The 19,897-nt window shown below is 39.8% G+C and overlaps 1 protein-coding gene across 1 annotated transcript; it reads left to right on the top strand.

Annotated features, from left to right (window-relative positions):
• The first annotated feature begins 2,437 nt into the window (after positions 1–2,437).
• Positions 2,438–19,479, top strand: LRRC8B (leucine rich repeat containing 8 VRAC subunit B). The gene is made up of 3 exons (XM_080800922.1): positions 2,438–2,578; positions 4,101–6,268; positions 14,696–19,479. Exons 2-3 carry the CDS (start codon positions 4,127–4,129, stop codon positions 14,966–14,968), a joined length of 2,415 nt encoding a protein of 804 aa, XP_080657048.1. The 5' UTR covers positions 2,438–2,578; positions 4,101–4,126; the 3' UTR covers positions 14,969–19,479.
• Positions 19,480–19,897: the final 418 nt, after the last annotated feature.

The following is a 19,897-nucleotide window of genomic DNA, read 5'->3' as shown; positions in this document are numbered from 1 at the left end:
GTGCGGTCTGGAAAAAATTTCCTAGACACACAAACAGTTAAATTTTGTAGTGACAAAGTCTCTGCTCTAGCCTTTGAGATAAACACTTTAATTAGAAAAATTAACATCATGTAGTATATAAGAATGGTTGAGTTTTTCATACATCATGAAACCTTGTGCTCGCTTCAGCAGCACATATACATCATGAAACCTGGATGCTAGGTATTTATTTATTTATTTATTTATTTGTTTTTATGTGAAGTTTTAGTTCAGTGGAAAACGTTTGGTAGAAAAAGTTTAGCTGGGGAAAGTTGATTCTATAGTATATTACAATGGACATGGTAGAAAACTGTGTATTTCTATCCTTTTTTTTCAAAAGATTAAAATGGAACCCAGTTACAATGCAGTTGTTGGGGTGAGTTAATGTCTTTGTCTGTCCAGGCTGCTTTAACAAGCTAGCACAGACTGGGTGACTTAACTAGCAGACATTTATTTCTCACAGTGCCTGGAGGCTGGGAAGTTCAAGATCAAGATTTCAACACACGTATTTTAGGGGGACAAAATGTTTAGTCTGTTGCAGTTGGGGAAAAGAGAGAAATATTCAGCTTTTTCTTTAGCCTTTGAAAGAACAGAGTGGCATAGTTAATTGGATTTAATGAGACAGCGTGGTCTGCTGTGGACAAGGTTTGAGATTTGAGTATGGGGACCTAGGTTCTGACTGGAATTATTTCTTGACAGTTTTGTCACCTTGGGCAGGATGGCTCCTTTGGGCCTCCTTTATTTTCCATGTTTTAAAAATGTGAAGAAGAATAATACTTCTTTAGCGGTTTATTTTCTGAAACCAATTAATACAAATGAAAGTGCTTTGAAAGTAGGAAAACAGGTATCAGCTTATAAATTATACCTTTTTATTTGCTCTCTTATTACAAGGAATTCCTCGATGGAAGTCTGAATTAGGTGATTAGGGGGAAAGCTTATAATTCTTAAAAAAGGTAAACAGGAAAAGTTATTTACAAATCACTTTCAGTTAGTACTAATATGGTAAACCTATAGTTAGCTGTGGTTCTCTTAACAGATTAGTTATAATAGTTTCTCATATTATTATTTAAAAATGTATATTTTAAAAGATTACTATAGTTGGAGGTTTGTGACTCTCTTCTTTCATAGAAATACTGTGTTTAAAGTAGAAATGTGCTTGCAAATTTTAAAAGAAAATGTATTGTACAAGAAGTATCGGGATGGCTGGGTAGCATTCTGGAGTTACACAATAAATTCTTTCCTGGTACATTATAGATGTAAAGCAATGGAAGAATATGTAAAATGTTTCACACCTCAAATATCTTTATCATATCTGCTGCACATAAATGCAGTTGTGTATCATATGTTGGAAGCCTTCTAAAAATGAATTGTGAATGAGAAACTCATACTCTAGTGGTACTGTGTAAGTATGAGTTAGTACACAGCTGGATTATCATACACACTAACTGTGCCTTCCTGCCTACAAAGTAATTTGATACTGGATACTAGTTATCAAGCAGGCTTTATTGCACATGGATTGGTAAATCCAAAGTAAATTTCAGACATGCCCAGCTTTTTGATCTTTGAAAATGACAAGGTCACAAGAGAATTACTAAAAATATCTTAAATACAATTTGCGGTTGATACACTGAGCTGTATTTCAAGTACTTAATAAACCAAAAAAGGATCGTATCACCAGGGCAAATATATAAACATTCCTAGCAACTTTTCAGAGGTTCATAGGCACTAACAGAATATAATTCCAGAGCAACTTAAAAATTTTATGTTTTAGAATGGCCCCATATTTCAAACTGATTGATATATATGTGCAGTTTAAATTACTCCAAGTGATTATTTGAAATAGATGCTTAGAATGGTATTTATTAACCTACAAGATTAAAAAAAAGCTAATACAAAGTACAGCTACATTTAATAATATCATAATTTCAGAGAATTTCAGCCGTATTTCTGAGCTGTGTCTTCAAAAGTTATTAATTTGTGACGATTTCTAATGAAATCAGTAGGCTAAATTTGAAGAGCACTGAGCCTTCTTATTTGGAGAGATGTGTGGTTTAAAATTAGGATGCCAAAATTACATGATTTGACAGGCCATCTGATAAATGCAAATAAGACCAACTGTGTATGAGGACTGAATGAGAGAAATTAACATATGTAGGCTGCTTGGAAAAGCTAAATGTTCATCTAAGTGTTGTAAATATGGCATTTTAAAATATATTAACATCTAAGTCTCTGTAGAAACTTCTCTGTAATTTAAGGGAGTTTGGGGGCTGAGTATGATCTCATATATGGGTGGGGTCCTGTATATATAGCTTTGCCAAAATGTCCTCCAGTGTCAAAAGTAAACTGATCTATGAAAATCTATTTGCCATAAGGTGTCTTATGATGGAGTGGGTCTCTGAAGACAGTGTCTCCATTTTTGTTTGAAATACTGCAGCTATTATATCTACGCTTTCTCATAGAATGAAGACAAACACAGAGATGGTGTGTCTAAGAAATTTCAAAAGGTGTCGGCCTCCTGATTGAAGCACAGTCAACTTATTGGATTCATCTTTTTCATCCAGTAAGTATAAATATTTAAAGTACATTATTTTGGTCAATGTTGACTTGTGTTCTTCGTTGAATAAATATTCACTCTGTGTCAAATACCCATATCATGGTTGGGGTCATTTGTGTTTACATTCTTCTGCAATTGCAGTTGTATGTCTTAAATGAATTTAACTCTCAGGACCTTTAAGAGGACAAATATAGCCATAAACTGTGAGCTGGCAGAGCCCTTAGAGACGATCTGGTTCATTCTCTCTTTATCCATTAAAAGACTACTGTGAATCTTTGAATTTTTTTTCTTACCAGATATGCTATTAGAGCCAAATATTTCCTTTTATTTGTCTTCCTCTGTTCCATCTTATATGGTCTGGATTTTACTAATTAGATACTTTTTAAACAGTTGATATATCTAAGGTTGAACATTACATAAATCATTGCTGTAAGGAGCACTATCTGAATACTTTTTAATATGAAAAAATGCAAAATCTGCCTCTTGTGTTTCTGAAGGCAAAAATAATTTAATAATAGAACATATCCCTAATCATTTATCTTATTAGTACTTTGACATCAAAACAGTGCTTATAAGAGAGAGTCCCCATAGTAACATGTTCTAACTGGGTTTTTCTTCCCTTTCCCTTTTTAAGCCGCTGCTGTTGTTTTGTCTTCCTTTAAATACTCCGAGTTGGACGTGAACTTAAATTATAAATCAAGAGCTTGGGGGAAGAGGAGATCATGTATTAACTCACAGTTTGTTTCTAATGTAGCACTGGTAGATCCCTCTAATCCTAAAGGATACTTACATAAAGCGATGCTTGCTCAGAAGAATTTCTGCAGAATGGTTTAAACACAGCTCTTAAGCCATAACTGATGCTCCAGACATGGGGTAGGATGTGGAAAAGAGCTTGTTCAGACCCTTTGGAAGGTGTGAAATGTGGCTGTAAGAAATAAGTAGCATAAGAATAAGTTTTCCTAATGTTGGTTGAAGAAAACATGGCTTCTGGTTTTTATTTTATTTTATTTTTTAGATTTATTTATTATTTATTTATTTATTTATTTATTTGACAGACAGAGGTCACAAGTAGGCAGAGAGGCAGGCGCGGGGGGGTTGGGGGGCGGGGGGAAGCAGGCTCCCTGCTGAGCAGAGAGCTTGATGTGGGGCTTGATCCCAGGACCCTGAGATCATGACCTGAGCCTAAGGCAGAGGCTTAATCCACTGAACAACCCAGATGCCCCGGCTTCTGGTTTTTAATGACTCGGCAGAGAGTCAAGATCCAGGAGGAGACTAGGTAGTTGCTTCACAGTATGCCCCAAATACCTTTATAGATCCAGTCTGGTGACCACCAAATTGTCTCTCATCTGAAGATGAGTGCACAGCTGGGATGGCCCAAGTTTTCAAGTGAAACCAGAAGACGTTTGCATCCTCTGATCAGCCCTGCCTCCCAGGTTTTGTCCCTGAGCTAAATCCTACCTGGCTAGGACAAGCCATTAGAGTTCTGGATCCTTGCTTCAGTGGCTTTTCTTTTCTTTTCCTCTTCCAGTTCCTGGACTCCTACAAGGGAAAGTCATGATTACACTAACGGAGCTGAAATGTTTAGCAGACGCCCAGTCATCCTATCACATCCTAAAACCATGGTGGGACGTCTTCTGGTATTACATCACCCTGATCATGCTGCTGGTGGCCGTGCTGGCCGGAGCTCTCCAGCTCACACAGAGCAGGGTTCTGTGCTGTCTTCCATGTAAGGTGGAATTTGACAATCACTGTGCCGTGCCTTGGGACCTCCTGAAAGCCAGCGCTAACACGTCCTCCTCTGATCCCGGGACCCTGCTTCCACTCCCCCTCAGAATCCAGAATGACCTCCACCGACAGCAGTACTCCTACATCGATGCCGTCTGTTACGAGAAGCAGCTCCACTGGTTCGCCAAGTTCTTCCCCTACCTGGTGCTCCTGCACACACTCATCTTTGCAGCCTGCAGCAACTTCTGGCTTCACTACCCCAGTACCAGTTCCAGGCTCGAGCATTTCGTGGCCATCCTCCACAAGTGCTTCGATTCTCCATGGACCACCCGTGCCCTGTCCGAAACGGTGGCCGAGCAGTCCGTGAGGCCCCTGACCCTCTCCAAGTCCAAGGTCCTGCTTTCGTCCTCAGGGTGTTCGGCCGACGTTGATTCCAGCAAGCAGTCATTGCCCTACTCACAGCCTGGCTTGGAGTCAGCTGGCATCGAAAGCCCCACTTCCAGTGTCCTGGACAAGAAGGAGGGCGAACAGGCCAAAGCCATCTTTGAAAAAGTGAAAAGGTTCCGCATGCACGTGGAGCAGAAGGACATCATTTACAGAGTGTATCTGAAGCAGATCATCGTGAAGGTCATTCTGTTTGTCCTCATCATAACCTATGTTCCGTATTTTCTAACCTACATCACACTTGAAATTGACTGTTCAGTCGATGTGCAAGCTTTCACAGGCTACAAGCGCTACCAGTGTGTCTACTCCTTGGCAGAAATATTTAAGGTCTTGGCTTCGTTTTATGTGATTTTAGTTATACTTTATGGTCTCACCTCCTCCTACAGCTTATGGTGGATGCTGAGGAGTTCTCTGAAGCAATATTCCTTCGAGGCGTTGAGAGAAAAGAGCAACTACAGCGATATCCCTGATGTCAAGAATGACTTCGCCTTCATCCTCCATCTGGCGGATCAGTATGACCCTCTCTATTCCAAACGCTTCTCCATATTCCTTTCAGAGGTCAGTGAGAACAAACTGAAACAGATCAACCTCAATAACGAATGGACGGTTGAGAAACTAAAGAGTAAGCTTGTGAAAAACTCCCAGGACAAGGTAGAACTGCATCTTTTTATGCTAAATGGTCTTCCAGACAATGTGTTTGAGCTGACCGAAATCGAAGTGCTCAGCCTGGAGCTCATCCCCGAAGTCAAGCTGCCCTCCGCCATCTCACAGCTGGTCAACCTCAAGGAGCTTCATGTGTACCATTCGTCCCTCCTGGTGGACCACCCAGCGTTGGGCTTCCTGGAGGAGAACTTAAAAATCCTCCGCCTAAAATTTACCGAAATGGGGAAGATCCCACGCTGGGTATTTCACCTGAAGAATCTCAAGGAACTTTATCTGTCGGGCTGTGTTCTCCCTGAGCAGTTGAGTACCATGCAGCTGGAAGGCTTTCAAGACTTAAAAAACCTGAGGACCCTCTACTTGAAGAGCAGCCTGTCCCGGATCCCACAAGTCATTACAGACCTCCTGCCATCACTGCAGAAGTTGTCCCTCGATAATGAGGGAAGCAAACTGGTTGTGTTGAACAACTTGAAAAAGATGGTCAATCTGAAAAGCCTGGAGCTGATCAGCTGTGACCTGGAACGCATCCCACACTCCATTTTCAGCCTGAACAACCTGCATGAGTTAGATCTAAAAGAAAATAACCTTAAAACGGTGGAAGAGATCATTAGCTTTCAGCATCTCCAGAATCTTTCCTGCCTAAAGTTGTGGCACAATAACATTGCTTATATCCCTGCCCAGATTGGGGCGCTATCTAATCTAGAGCAGCTCTCTTTGAACCACAATAATATCGAGAATCTGCCCCTGCAGCTTTTCCTATGCACCAAACTACATTATTTAGATCTAAGCTATAACCACCTGACCTTCATTCCAGAAGAAATCCAGTATCTGAGTAATTTGCAGTACTTTGCTGTGACCAACAACAATGTAAGTAAATGCATTCTTCCCTTTATTGAGCCAGTCTTTTGAGCCTCCGCTGTTGCGGTGTATAATGTGGGTAAAGAAAATGGACCTTCAGTCCTACAAAGCATCCTCTGAGCCTGGTCCGACTACCACTTACCAGATGCATGCCCATGAGTAAATTACCAAAGCACTGAGCATCAGTTTTTGACCTAACTTACAAGTTGTCATGGAGATTTTATGAGAAAAATACATATAAGCACTGGGCACCGTTCCTGGCACATAGTAATTGCTCAACAAATGTTCTCTTTATTCCCTTTCCTCATTTTTTACAGAAACATCACAGTTGAAGTATTTTAAACTAATTAGTTATAACAGAGCTTACTTTTCATTTTGGAAAGATCTTAAGTAGTTAGAAAGCTTCATAAAAGTTTTTAGCTTTCCAGATCTGTCATAGGAAAAGAACTTTTTGTTAAAAATACTGGGATCATGAATTATTCATAAATCTTTTTTGTGATGCAGTAAAAAAGATTTGAAATCTACATGCATGTCTAGAAAGACAATTCAAAATGAAAGGCCTGGTTCTATAATGCAACACTAGGGCTTCTTAGAAGCTTTTTCCAGCCTCCATACTTTAAAAATGAACCATAATTTGCAACAGTAAAGCCAAGTTAAGGAAAACTTGACTTCACTGAAACAAGAAAAAAAAAATAAATGAGTAGTTTCCTAGGTTAAAATGTGAAGCAGGAGGGAAAAGAAAAAAAAAACCATGCTAGCCAAAAGGGCAAGAGAGTGATGGTAATGTCCATATGAGAAGAAGGGAAAAAATCTTTCAGAAATCAGGTCTGCCATAAAATGAAATTGATCTTCCTGTTGTAGAAAATGAGAGCTATTTTCTTCTACCCCACCCACCAAAATGTAATATCTCCTAGAATTTTTATAATTCATATTTCATGCTAAATGTGACTATGAGCATGGTGTTGGCTAATAAACATGTTAATCCCCAGACATTATTTTCAAAAACCATAGGTTGTTGGGAAAACACCAGAAAGTTGGGGATGATAACAAAATTCCTGCTGATTTTCAGAGCCCTAAGACTTGACTCATATGTTAAAAGACTAGAATCCATTCTAAGATAAATGAGAAATCTTCAAGTCTTAAAAGATTATCAGGCTGTAAAACTCCTTGAGGGTTGATCTAGATTAGCAGTGTTCATCAGAATTACCTGAAGGATTTGTTAAAACACCAATTGCTGGACACCACCAGAGTTTCTGATTGAGTAGGTCTGGTGTAGGATCCAAGAGTTGACAGTTCTCACAAAATTCCAGGTCAAGCTGATTCTGCTGGTGTGGTGACCATACTTTGAAAACTATAGGTCTAGAGATTTATTATTAGCATTGTTTAATCATGTAGTTCATCAATGTTAATATTTTGGTTATACTTGTCCCATTTTTAAATCAATAATAAAAGATACAACTAATTATTTTGAAAGGCATCGGTTCCACCAAGTTGTTGTGTGGTTATATCACCACATGAATTTTTGAAAACTGCAGCTGATTAAATTGTCAGCGGCCCATGAGTTACTTAAATGTGTAAGCAGGTCAATGTGTTTTTCTGGTTTAATATAATAAAACCTTAAATCCATTGGTACTTTTGACACCAAGTCTATTGTTGTGACCACGTCTAAAAGAGAAACTAGGTGTATCAGACACATTTTATCTGGAGTAAGGGAAGATACTTGGCACACGTGAAAAGTCCTGTGCTGGGCGCCTGGGTGGCTCAGTTGTTAGGTGTCTGCCTTCGGCTCAGGTCATGATCTTGAGGTCTTGGAATCGAGTCCCTCATTGGGCTCCCTGCTCTGCAGGGAGTCTACCTCTCTCTCCCTCCGTTCCTCCCCCCACTCATGTGCTCGCACTCACTCTCTCTCTCTCTCAAATAAATAAATAATCTTTTCAAAAAAATAAAGAAAGAAGGAAAGGAAAGTCCTATGCTGAAGGCAGTTATGGCCAAAATAGAATATCCTAGGCTTAGTTGTCTCAGAAGTCTAATAACCAGCAGTTACTGAGCATCCTAGAGCCATAACAATGACCATGACACCTTTGAATGGGTGAGGAACACTCTCATCGCAACTATGAAGAGACTTATTTAATCAGGGTATGGAGAAATTAGAACTCATGCAGAAGATATCAGCCAGAGAGATGATAAGTTCTCCAATGGAACAGTTAACCTAAATGTAGGAAGTAGGGGAGTGAAGGGAAAAAAGAATAGTCCATGGTAATGGTCTCTAAATATTTGGAAGACTTAAATAGAAATCTCTTGCAAGTAACCATGAGTGTTAGAACCAGGACAAGTAAGGGTAGGATTTCTCATATTCCCAAAAAGCTGTCCAAAAATTGAACCTTTGGGAAGGGGTAAATGATTTCTTATTAATTAAACTGTCCAGATACAGATTGTCAACCACTCGGTAAGAATGAATCAGGGATTCATGTTTCAGTTTCAGGGTTCCTTCTAACTTTTAGATTCCTAAGATTCTATGAGGTAGACCAAAATATTTTTTAAAATTAGAAAATAAGGGGTGCCTGAGTGGCTCAGCTGTTAAGCATCTGCCTTTGGCTCAGGTCATGATCCCAGGATCCTGGGATCAAGACCCGCATCAGGCTCCCTGCTCAGTGGGAGGCCTGCTTCTCCTTCTCCTGTTCCCTCTGCTTGCATTCCCTTTCTGGCTCTGTTTCTCTCCGTCAAATAAATAAAATCTTTAAAAAAAATAAATGAATAAAATAAAATAAAATTAGAAAATAAAACATCAAATTGGATGCATAATAAGTATATACTCAGGAATGTAAGTTGATTTGTCCATTTGGAATAAAAGTTGGTAAATGTTCCTGAAAGCAGAGGTTTTTAAATACTCTTCTAGAGTTGGGCAATATACCAGGTTCATGGATGGAGGCAACAAATGCTCTCTGTGGTTAAGTAGAAAAGACATTTATTGAAAGGATATTGTGTCTCTCATATTATCACTGAAAAGGCTGCAGAATCAAGCTTGGAAAACAGTCAAGCATGAAGTTAGTCAGATAACCAAAAGGTCAAAAGCCTAGCACAAAAACAAAATGGTGAGGGTACCCCGCCACTGACCATCCCAGCACTGGCACAGTGCTGCCCCTGAATATTGGATGCTGCTGCTACTAGAGCCCTCCCTCTCCCACAAAAGTTCGTGGTTTCTGCTGCTTTGTGACATTAGCCCTGATGTAAAGTCCAAGTCTGAGCACCTGATGGGCAGAGCTTATGAACTACCACCCCACACTCAAGCTGTAGAGGATCTAGACACACTGGAATCTGGTGTTGTCAGTTCCTCCAGTGGGAAGTGGACTCTGCTTCCCACCAAGATGAAGTAGGGAATTCTCCAGACATTGCAGATGCTGGGCATCCCCCAAGTGACAGACATTCACAGAGAGGGCACTCTAGAGTTTCTTCTACAAGATGGTAATAGGTGTTATCACACAAAACAGTAAACATTTCTTTTTATGATATTTTTTGCTGCAGGATTCCTCAGAGCTTTTTGTAGTTGAATATGCTTTGTGCTTCTCCAGGAGGGAGGTATGATACTCAATGTTTGCCGAATATATTTGAGCAAGATGTTCTTTTTTTTCATTTTTTTTTATTTTTAAGTAATCTTTATACCCAATGTGGGGCTTGAACTTACAACCCCAAGATCAGGAGTTATATGCTCTACTGATTGAGCCAGCCTGGTGCCCAAGATGCTTTTTTTAAATAGTAACTCTAGAGAGGAGTGTTCCTAAGAACACTGGGGGTTGGGGAAATGTAAAGGGATAGAGGTCATGTCCAGATTTAATAAGAGATGAGAGCATTTAGAAGGTGGGTCAGAATGGAGAATGCCTTAAAGTCTGCCAGTCAAGTTCAGATTTAACTTCACTGGACAGTAGGTGGGATCAGACTTGAGCTTGAAAGTGATATTTAGCATGAACCGACACCTTCCAAGGAGGCTCTGATTGTAACGCGTTTAGAAGTGTTGGGAGAGTATAATCAAGAAATAAAACCCCTTGAAAAAGTTTAAATCAGTTATGATTTAGAAGTAGGAATATAAAATAAAAAGAAAAAATAAAGATTTATATTTGAAAGGAACACCATGGGCCATCAAGTCGGCAAACTGCCAACCTGAGACCAAAACCTACCCACAGCCTGAGCTAAGAATGCTTTTTAAATTTGTAGATAGCCCCAACCTAAGAATGGTTTTTAAAATTTTTTAATGGTCAGGGAAAATTTTTTTTGAAATAACATTTTGTCTCACATGAAAATTAAATGAAATTCAAATCTCAGTAGCCATGAAGAAATTCCATTGTTCTCATTCGTGGGCCTATATTACAAAAAAATTATCCTCAACTGTTATTTTAATTTCCTCATTTAAAAGTGTATGAATTTTTTTCTCTCTTGTTATGTAAGTACCTACATAATATTTTCAGTTTTACTTCTTCACGCACAAGGCCTAAAATATTTCCTATCCTACACATTTAGAGAAAAACTTCTCCAACCTCTGCTCTAGTTACTGCCCTCATTTTACTGATACTGAAGCTGATGCTCAGAGCCATTTGCCTGAAGTCTGAAGCTTCCTAGTGATGGATCTGGGATGGAACCCAAGAGCTCCAGCTCCCACTCCAGCCCTCCCTCTACTGCATCTCAGATGCATCCAACTAAACTATTACACGGGATGCAGTGGTGTGTGTGTGGATGGACGTGGAAGGTGGGAGAGGGGGAGGCAGCGTCTCTATGCCAGTGCCAAAGCGTAATTGGATTATGATGGTATTGAATGTGATGGAGAAGCATAGGAAAGGGGGAGGACTTAATAGTTGCGCTCAAATTTTAAAAACCACTCTAGTTTACACCTAGGTCTTCCTACTTCTACATTTGTGCTTTTTTTTTTTAAATTTTATTATTTATTTGACAGACAGCACAAGTAGGCAGAGAGGCAGGCCGGGGTGGGGCGGGAAGCAGGCTCCCCACTGAACAGAGAGCCCGATGTGGGGCTCGATCCCGGGACCCTGGGATCATGACCTAAGCCGAAGGCAGAGGTTTAACCCACTGAGCCACCCAGGTGCCCCTACATTTGTGCATTTAACCCATTTCTTTTATTAACTCCAAGGCTTGTAGCTGGAAGTAGAAATTACTTCTGAGCATCATTTATGTGGTGGAGCTTGGGTTTGACATCACTACTTAGGAAAGGAAATATTCATTTTTATTTCCTGAAATGATTGGATTTTATGGATTTGGTTAGCATGTTCTGAGCTGATGTGTTTGACAGCCAGGAAAAAAGGGGAAATCTGATACTGAGACAGAGTCTGAAATAAGTCGAAGCCTCTGGAAACAGGGGAGTATTTAATTATCAAATGCCAGCAATAGATACAGGAAGGGGACCATCCTTCCTTGGATGTTCTGGGGGCTCTACTACATTTTGTTTGAGAAACATTGTTGCCAGAGAATTCTAGGATATAGCATTAGTTTCTCTCCTTTCCTCAGTTTATTTAATAGCTTGTTGCATGATAGTTTATAGTTCATTCTGTAAAAACCATCCTGCATATGAAGTCTCTCATCTCCCTGATAGTCTGCAAACATTTCTTTTGATTTTTTAAAAGAAATCAGTAGCATGGGGGTGATTTTTTCCTTTTGGGGTCTTATATTATATTGTCTAGGAAAGAGCATGTTAAATGAATTGAGAATAAATAAATGCTATCTAAAAATTTTTTTTATAAAATGTATTGGCCCAGGCAAAACGTTTTTGATATTCTTGAAAGTTTCAGGACAAACTTTTTTTTTTTTTTAATTCATTTTCCAGGGAGGGAGTACAAACAGGGGGAGCAGCAGGGAGAAGGAGAAACAGACTCCCTGCTGAGCAGGGAGCCCAATGTCCTGAGCTGGAGGCAGAGGCTTAACCCACTGAGCAACCCAGTCATCCCCAGGGTAAACTATTTTTAAAGGTGTTCGATTTTTCAGAATAAAATTGCTGAAATGAAGGAAAGTTTTGCTTCTCTAACGCAACTCCCCAGCCTCCTTTAACATAATTGGATTCAGGTAGTTGACAAAAGGTCTCGCACCTCAGCTGGGTGCTGACCAGAGAGAAAGTCCCTGAGATGGACACTTGGCACTCAGGAAGGAGAATCGCTAATCACAGCCCTTGCCTCCCTTTCATGACAGCAGCCCAGCTGAGGGACCCCACTGGCTCACTCCCACTGCCTTGTGAAATCCCTGTCTTAGGGGGCTGAGAAGTTGCTACAATCACAAATTCAGAAATTTGAAAGAAGTTTGGTGAGAACGGGTAATGCTGATAGACAGGAGCGTGACAGCAATGGCTTCAGGGTATTCTCCCAGTGGAGATGAGTCCCGTTAAGCAAGGTCCTTGCTGGGCATCTGGAAGCTAACTGAACTAGGGAGATGGAGGGGTCCCTGAGACAGTCTCTAATACAGTCCCTCCTTCCCAGCGTCCATGATAGATTAATTTAATTCATGTAACTGTTTATTATTTCTCACCCAGGAAATGAAAACATCTCAAATGGGGGCACTTTTGCTGCCCCCAGGTGACATTTGTCTGGCGACATTTTTGATGATCACCACTGAGGAGGCATCTAGGACGCAGAGGCCAGGGACACTGCTAAATAGTGTATAATCCACAGGGCACCCCCACAAAAGGAATTACCTCACCCAAAATGTCAACAGTGCCACAGTTGAGAAATCCTGCATTAGACCATGGTTCTCAAAGACCCATCTGTCTTGCTCAGCGCTTTATCCTCTGCACCTAACTGGGAGACTGGCACAGAGGCTCTCTGCATGCGTTTACTGAATACAGATGAGCCAAGCCTACCCTCTTTTTTCAGCTGGCTTGCCTAAGTCATCGCTTAGACGCTGATAGGCACTCTCAGGGTTGAGCTTGGGCTGCACAGGACAGATTGTTTACTCTACTTGTACGTCCCTGACCCTACTTCTGAGTTGCAGGTGTCCGACTAGAAGATGTTGCAGTAGAAAGTGGTTCCATTTCTCCTGTCTGATATCTCTCTGCCACATTTCTACATCGAAATCTACATATGTATGGTTTTACATCTGCATACTTGAGAATGAAAGGGAAGGATGGATATTTTTCCTTTGCTCATTCCTAGTATTCTGGTGTGCAATGATGAGCTTTATTGAATGCCATACTGAGCAATGGGGATCATTCGATTTATTTCCAAGGATATCCAGGACTCAGTATATGTGTGAGTGATGGAGAAGAGGAAAATTTCCAATATAATGAGCCTCTTTGAAGGCAGTCTGACCATTTTTTAGTTTGCATAGAGAATGTTTATCCTTTTGAGAAGATAGTTCTGGATGGCCCTGGAAATTCCAGCAGAGACCTGGCTCAGTTGGGCTGTGTTAGCCCATCAGAGGAGCGGGCTGAGCTCTCGGGTGCCCCTTTCATCCCTGTGTCTACCAAAGCCATGTCCTGAACCAAGGAAGGAGCCTGCACTATTTCATAGCTGCAAAGATGCCCCGTCCAGAGATACATAAAAATGTGGAGTGTTCTAGATCGGGGTGTGTGCTGTCCAGCACTGGCTGGTGCAGACTCACCTTTCAGTGGCATGATGGGGCGGGGGGGATGCTTGCTTTCAGCTCTTCTGTGGATGTCTTTTCCAATCAACTTTCACATATGGACTGTGGCTCCCTTAGAAATTCCCATGCAACCACCCACCACATGGGGGAGCAGCTCATTTGAGCAGTCCTAGGTGTTGACCTAATTTCAGGCTATTTATCATATTTTAAATTATTTCTCCATGTTACATGATTTAATTGAAACTGCCAGAGGGCAGGAAGAAGGGTAAATACTCAGGAGTGTATATGTGGAGGGAAATGAAACGTGCATGTATAGATGATCACGTCTTCTTGTCTGTGCTTCTGTCGATTTTTTTCTTTTAACAGAAGGAAGTTTTCAATCTCTAGAAATAGCCTCGTGTCTGTACTCACAGTGTTTTTGAGGCTAATGCTCATTACATTACACAGTAATTCTTCATGAGGACTCTTGAGAACAAGTTATTTCTTATCCTCGGCCTCAAGAATAATTATGATTTTCCTAAAATACTGCTGTTGTTGTTTTTTATCTTGGGGACTGTGAGTAGGTGACTGATTAGGTTTTGTTTGGGAATTGCTTGTTAGAATGCTTAGAATCAAATCTTTTGCCCACCCACACGTACAGCAGGGGTTTAGAAGTTCATGGTAGCCTCAGTGCCAACTTCAATTCAGGACATTCTTCTTTTTTCTTTATCTTTTCCATCTCCTTCATATTTATCATCACTGTTCTATGGAGTCCTGCAAATGTCCAGAAATGTTTTTGGGAAAAGGTAGGGGCATAAATAAGCAAATGCATTATCATAGACCACAGAAAACAAGTTTTACTGGCTTCTTTTTTTCCCTTTCCAGATTGAGACGCTACCAGATGGGCTGTTTCAGTGCAAAAAGCTGCAGTGTTTACTTTTGGGGAAAAATAGCCTGATGAGTTTGTCCCCTCACGTGGGTGAGCTGTCGAACCTTACTCATCTGGAGCTCATTGGTAATTACCTGGAAACACTTCCTCCTGAACTGGAAGGATGTCAGTCCCTAAAACGGAGCTGTCTGATTGTAGAGGAGAATTTGCTCAACACGCTTCCTCTCCCTGTAACAGAACGTTTGCAGACATGCTTAGATAAATGCTGACCTAAGGAGAAAATAATGTTTAAAAGTTTGCCCCAGGGCTTTAAATGAGAACTAAGATTTTCTAAGTTATAAAGATGAAAAATGGGTAATAATTATGACTAACTATAACCAAGTATCTTTAAAGCAACTCAGTGTCTAACCCTAAATTAAACAGGTAAAAAGTGTTAACACTGAACTTAAGTCTTGTGAATAACTGATGTTTAACTTAATAAGATGTGAGAAGTACACTTCAAGGGTGACATGGGGGACATGAAATTGTTGAATCTCTACGTTACAGTTTTTACCTTGAAGATTAGATACTCTTTTATCTCCTTTCCCCTAGTCCTCATTACTTACTTATTTGCACACTTGTTTTAACGGACTTCCTGCTTTGATATTTATCACCTAGACCATAAATTCATCAATATAGATGTCCTTGATGTATACTCAACACTGTCTTTGATTTATGTTCTGAAATATTTTTAGGCAGGGTGTACATTGTGCTTGGCCGAATTCCTCGTTGGCTTGATTTTACTTCCTGTCCAAGCTTGCTGGAGTCTTCCTTCATCTTGTTTTATCTTAACAATGGTGAATCCTAAAAAAGAAAGCCCCCAAATAAGGGTGAACCCTGAGAAAGTGCCTGTCTTTGGCGCTAGCATAAAAAAGGACAGGGTACTGAGGACCCGTCACCCTCGGGGCATCCTGAAAATCACTCTATTAACTAAAATGTCTTCTTTTGTATCATCAAAGCCTTTCTTATTTGCTAGTCATTTTTATAGTAAATGTAAAACCTGTAACTGTTTTCTATGGTATAATCTTGGATTCAAAGTCTGTGAGAATAATTTTTGTAAGGTACAGAGAACACATGCATTTCTTTAATTTACTATTAATATACTTGGTTTGGGCTGCTTACGAGTCTCCTGTTTGTGTGCACCCTGCTCCAGAATGTTTTTGTACCCTGCAACTAATTACTTTTGGATAACACAGGCCTTGTGTTCATGCCCTAAAATATTTGGGGGGTTTCCTCATAAGAGGATGGCCGCATCATCTACCTCTCTCTTCCCTAGTCTCTGTGCTGTTGTACGGGTACAATTCTTAATTATTTCAAAAACTGTGATGGAGGGGAGAGGTACAGATTCGAATCTTTCAAACTGATTTCATAACACCCAGACAAATTAAGACTTCAAGCAAAATACTTCTCCATCTGCATGATCTCTAGATGTGTTTATCATGTAAAACACTCCGCCTCTATTCAGTATTTAAGAATTCTCAAAGCTCACAAAGCAGTAGATCCATTTAACTGAAATTCATCTCGTGCTTTTGTCTAACTTTCCTGGAATGCATTTTGCTCTTCCTTTTCTTTTTTTTTTTTTTTAATAAAGAGCTTTGTGTGTAGTCTTTTATTATCATGCATATTGTAAAATGAATAAAGTCAACTGACTCATTTTTGGGAAATGTACATTTTTACCATGTTTTTCTCTAATGGGTCTGGACATTATGATGCCCGACTCATTTTGGATGTTAACTCTGAAGTAACCCATTAACTGCACCTAGACAAAACTGGAAAACACCATGGGTAAAGTACTGTAAACACAGAATTGTGATGTGTGGGATGTCGTTTCTTGCTTTGCCCCTTCCAAAAAGATAAAAGTGAGTCTTTAAATCATAGCAAAATGTCACTCCCCTCACCTGCCACACACCCCTGAACTCAAGCTCAGAAAGGAATTGCTTATGTCAGATGTAATTTTAATAATATGAGCTGTAAAACTCTAAGCACCAAAAGCTGCCTAAAACATTTATTTTTATTCTGAATGAGAAGGAACAGTGTAAAAATGTTAATTCCTACCAAAACTTGCCTTTAGTCAGAACATTCAAGTTCTCAGGGACCCAGGCATAACTGATGAAACTTTCTTCTAGGACTTTAGAAAACAGATTCTGACTCTATCTAGGGTTTTTGTTCTTTTCGGTTTTTTTTTTTTTTGTTTCTTTTTTTAATGTAAGTTAATGGCCATTTTAATGTTTTGCAATAAAATTGTCACGTGTACTGATTTCAATGTTGGGTAGGATTTTTCTTAAATATTTGGAATATGGAATATGATGCATGGAGAGGTATTGAAATGTTTGTGGCCATATAACTAGCCATAATTTCTATGAAAAATCCCACCCCCCTTCCAGAAAGACGAGTTTTCAAAAACAAATTTCAGCTTTGCTACCGTTCTCACAAACTAAAACGTCTCCATGGCTAGTCACACCAGTTGTGTTCCCTGCAAAAGTCATTGACTAAAATCTTCCTTACCACTACTCTCAGTTTCTAGAAGCCCATTACTTACCATCAGGATCAATACTGAATATTGTAAGCTGCTTTCCAAACACTAGGGTATGGTTACTGGTACAAACCTTGTTCTTTGATGCCACAGTTTTTAGATTTCTGTCTTGTTTCCGTCTTACACACCAGTGTTTAGGTAGCTTTCGAACTAACATGGCCCTGAAGCAGTGAACACTGAGACCGCCACTTGACATATTGGAAATGTGGCACTGGAGGCCACCTTCACTGCATTGTTGGAGCAGATCTTCATTTTGTGAGTGTTCATATTCATTTAAGAGGATTCTCAATGAGGAAAGTACAGTGTATTCAATGAGGACACTTTAGTTGGCCTAGGATCTCCAAGAATGTATAGCGTGTTTTCCAAAAAATACACGTGGCTATTACTCAGAACAAAGTTGGTGGCTTATGGCAGCAATGGCATAGCTTCGTTCCACTTACACACACACACAGACACTCACAGATGAGCTTGGATACACACAGAGACACACACACCCTGGGCAGTTTTGAGCACTCCTGGTAAGGTATAGTGTTCCTTCCCTAACCTATCTTAGGATATGTCTTTGTGGCACATAGAGACCGTGTTTTCATTCTTCATCCTCGGTCTTCATTTTTCTCCCTGGATATCACCATATTTCACTGTCACTTAACAAATGTTTGTGTTAAACAGGGTAAGCAGAGATCCGTGGGCTCCCAGTGCTGTGGCCTAGCTCATTCATGTGGTAAGCTTACTACTGCGCTGTGGTAAGCGGCAGTGAGTTCTTTGCATAATATTAATCGTTTGAGAGTGACAATATTTGTTTCTGTTCTTCATGCATTTCATGATTCAGATTTTGTATGTTTAATTAAAATATCACATAATGGTGGGTTCACAAACCACTAAAATAATCAAATAGTTAACCTGTGGGTTGACAGCTTTCTTTCCCGATATTTTCCATAAAACACTCCTTCCATCTTTACCTTCTCTTAGCATCGTCCTAACTGCATGTAGGTATGTTGTTTTCCCTCTCCACTCACCTCCTTAAATTTGGTTAGCACTTGTGTATAACAATATATTTGTGCTAAAGAACTCGCAGTGATCCTTGAACATGTATTTATTTGGGGGGACGCCAGGGCCTCTAATTAGGCCTGATTGAGTTGTTCCACTTTACCCGTCACTGCAGTATTTAGAGCTGATTCAACCCATGATCTCTCATCCCTCCCAGAAGCACGAGAATATAACCGTAAGTCCACTTTGTTTCCAGGAACTGGATATTGCATCAAAATCTGTGTTCACTTCTTTCTGGAAACAAGAGGGAGGCTGATGGGAGGGGAGGAGCTCCCTTGTATCCTCCTTTGAATTATGAAGACATTATATATATGAAATGGTATAAACTAATGGCTGTTAGAAAATGTCCTGGATATAATTATTTCTTATCTTCAGTTGAATGTGAAAGCAGTGAAAACTTGCAGTCCTATTTAATTGGTTTCTTCCTGTTTCTGGCCCATCACTTTTACATCCGCTGGGAACTGTCTGCTCGGTACCTTTGGTAATAGACTCCATTCTCTTCAACTTTTTTTTTCTTAATATGAACAATTTCGTCAACACTAAAGCATTAATACAGAATATATGAGCTAAAGTACTGAGTTGAGATGGCTTCCGGTTGAACCTAATTCATGTTTAAATTTTGCATTTGACTTGTATAATACACCACTGCTGAGAAAAACAATTATGAATGCCTCCTGCATGTTCCATATTATCTCTAACAGAGATGGTGCAATTTAAAAAATACAAAGGGGCATAGAATTAGAATGGACATGTCTGTGCATATGTGTCTTGTGTGTAAACCTAAATATTTATGTTTAAATATTCTTAAAGCTCCTCAGATGTTTCACTCTGAGTGGAATAATGGGCCAGTCTTGGGTGGGGGCATTTTCTTTGGTTAGCTTCACAGTGAAAGCTGCCTTTGTTATTTTGTCACTTGTTTTGAAACATGTACATAGTCGGGTTTTGCTTCTGGTAATGAATTATTAGAAAATATAAGATTTTTTTTTTTTTGTAAGCTGAATGTTTTGGGGCCTCAGGTTTACCATGTAAATCTGCATTTTGGTGGTGAATCCCTTTGCTTGAGATTCAGTGGTTTTTGGTAAACTTCACTGTTTTAAAGTACCTTTTGTGTAAAATACAGATTCAATTTTTATAACAAATGGCAAATAAAAACAGATTAAATGTTGGAAGAAGTTGACTGTACTGATTTGTCCCCATGCAGGTGTATTGCTGTATCATTCACTGGATAGTCAATTTTAGATTTACACATAAATCTCATGACAAGAGTAGTTTTCAAAATATGCGACAATGATCTCAAAATAAGCCCCTGAAAAGAGCTGGTTTGATCCTAGAATATGCTGGGGCAAGGGGGGAAGGGGTGAGATCTGTCTCCAGGACTCTAAGTAGGTCCGCCTTTCCAGTGGTGCTCATCCTTGGGGACTGGTGTTCACAAGGCCACCCGGCTCTCTCCCTCTCCTCTTGGCTCTCATTTCTCCATTTACTGTTAGCTCAGCACTAATACTGGCTATGGATCAGATTAATAAAAAGTAAAGAACTGCAAGACGAAATTTTGAGAAGGTTGAGTAAAAGAGGGAAAATG

The sequence above is a fragment of the Martes martes genome (assembly GCF_963455335.1).
Source record: "Martes martes genome assembly, chromosome: 4".
Classification (NCBI taxonomy): domain Eukaryota; kingdom Metazoa; phylum Chordata; class Mammalia; order Carnivora; family Mustelidae; genus Martes; species Martes martes.
The sequence above is the reverse complement of the archived record's forward strand: the minus strand, read 5'-3'. Positions and strand labels throughout refer to the sequence as shown.

Excerpts from the sequence above, each read along its gene's own strand:
- LRRC8B (XM_080800922.1), top strand. The coding sequence starts at position 4,127 with ATGATTACACTAACGGAGCTGAAATGTTTAGCAGACGCCCAGTCATCC. Across the intron at positions 6,269-14,695 it reads TTGCTGTGACCAACAACAAT|ATTGAGACGCTACCAGATGG; the intron begins GTAAGTAAATGC and ends TTCCCTTTCCAG.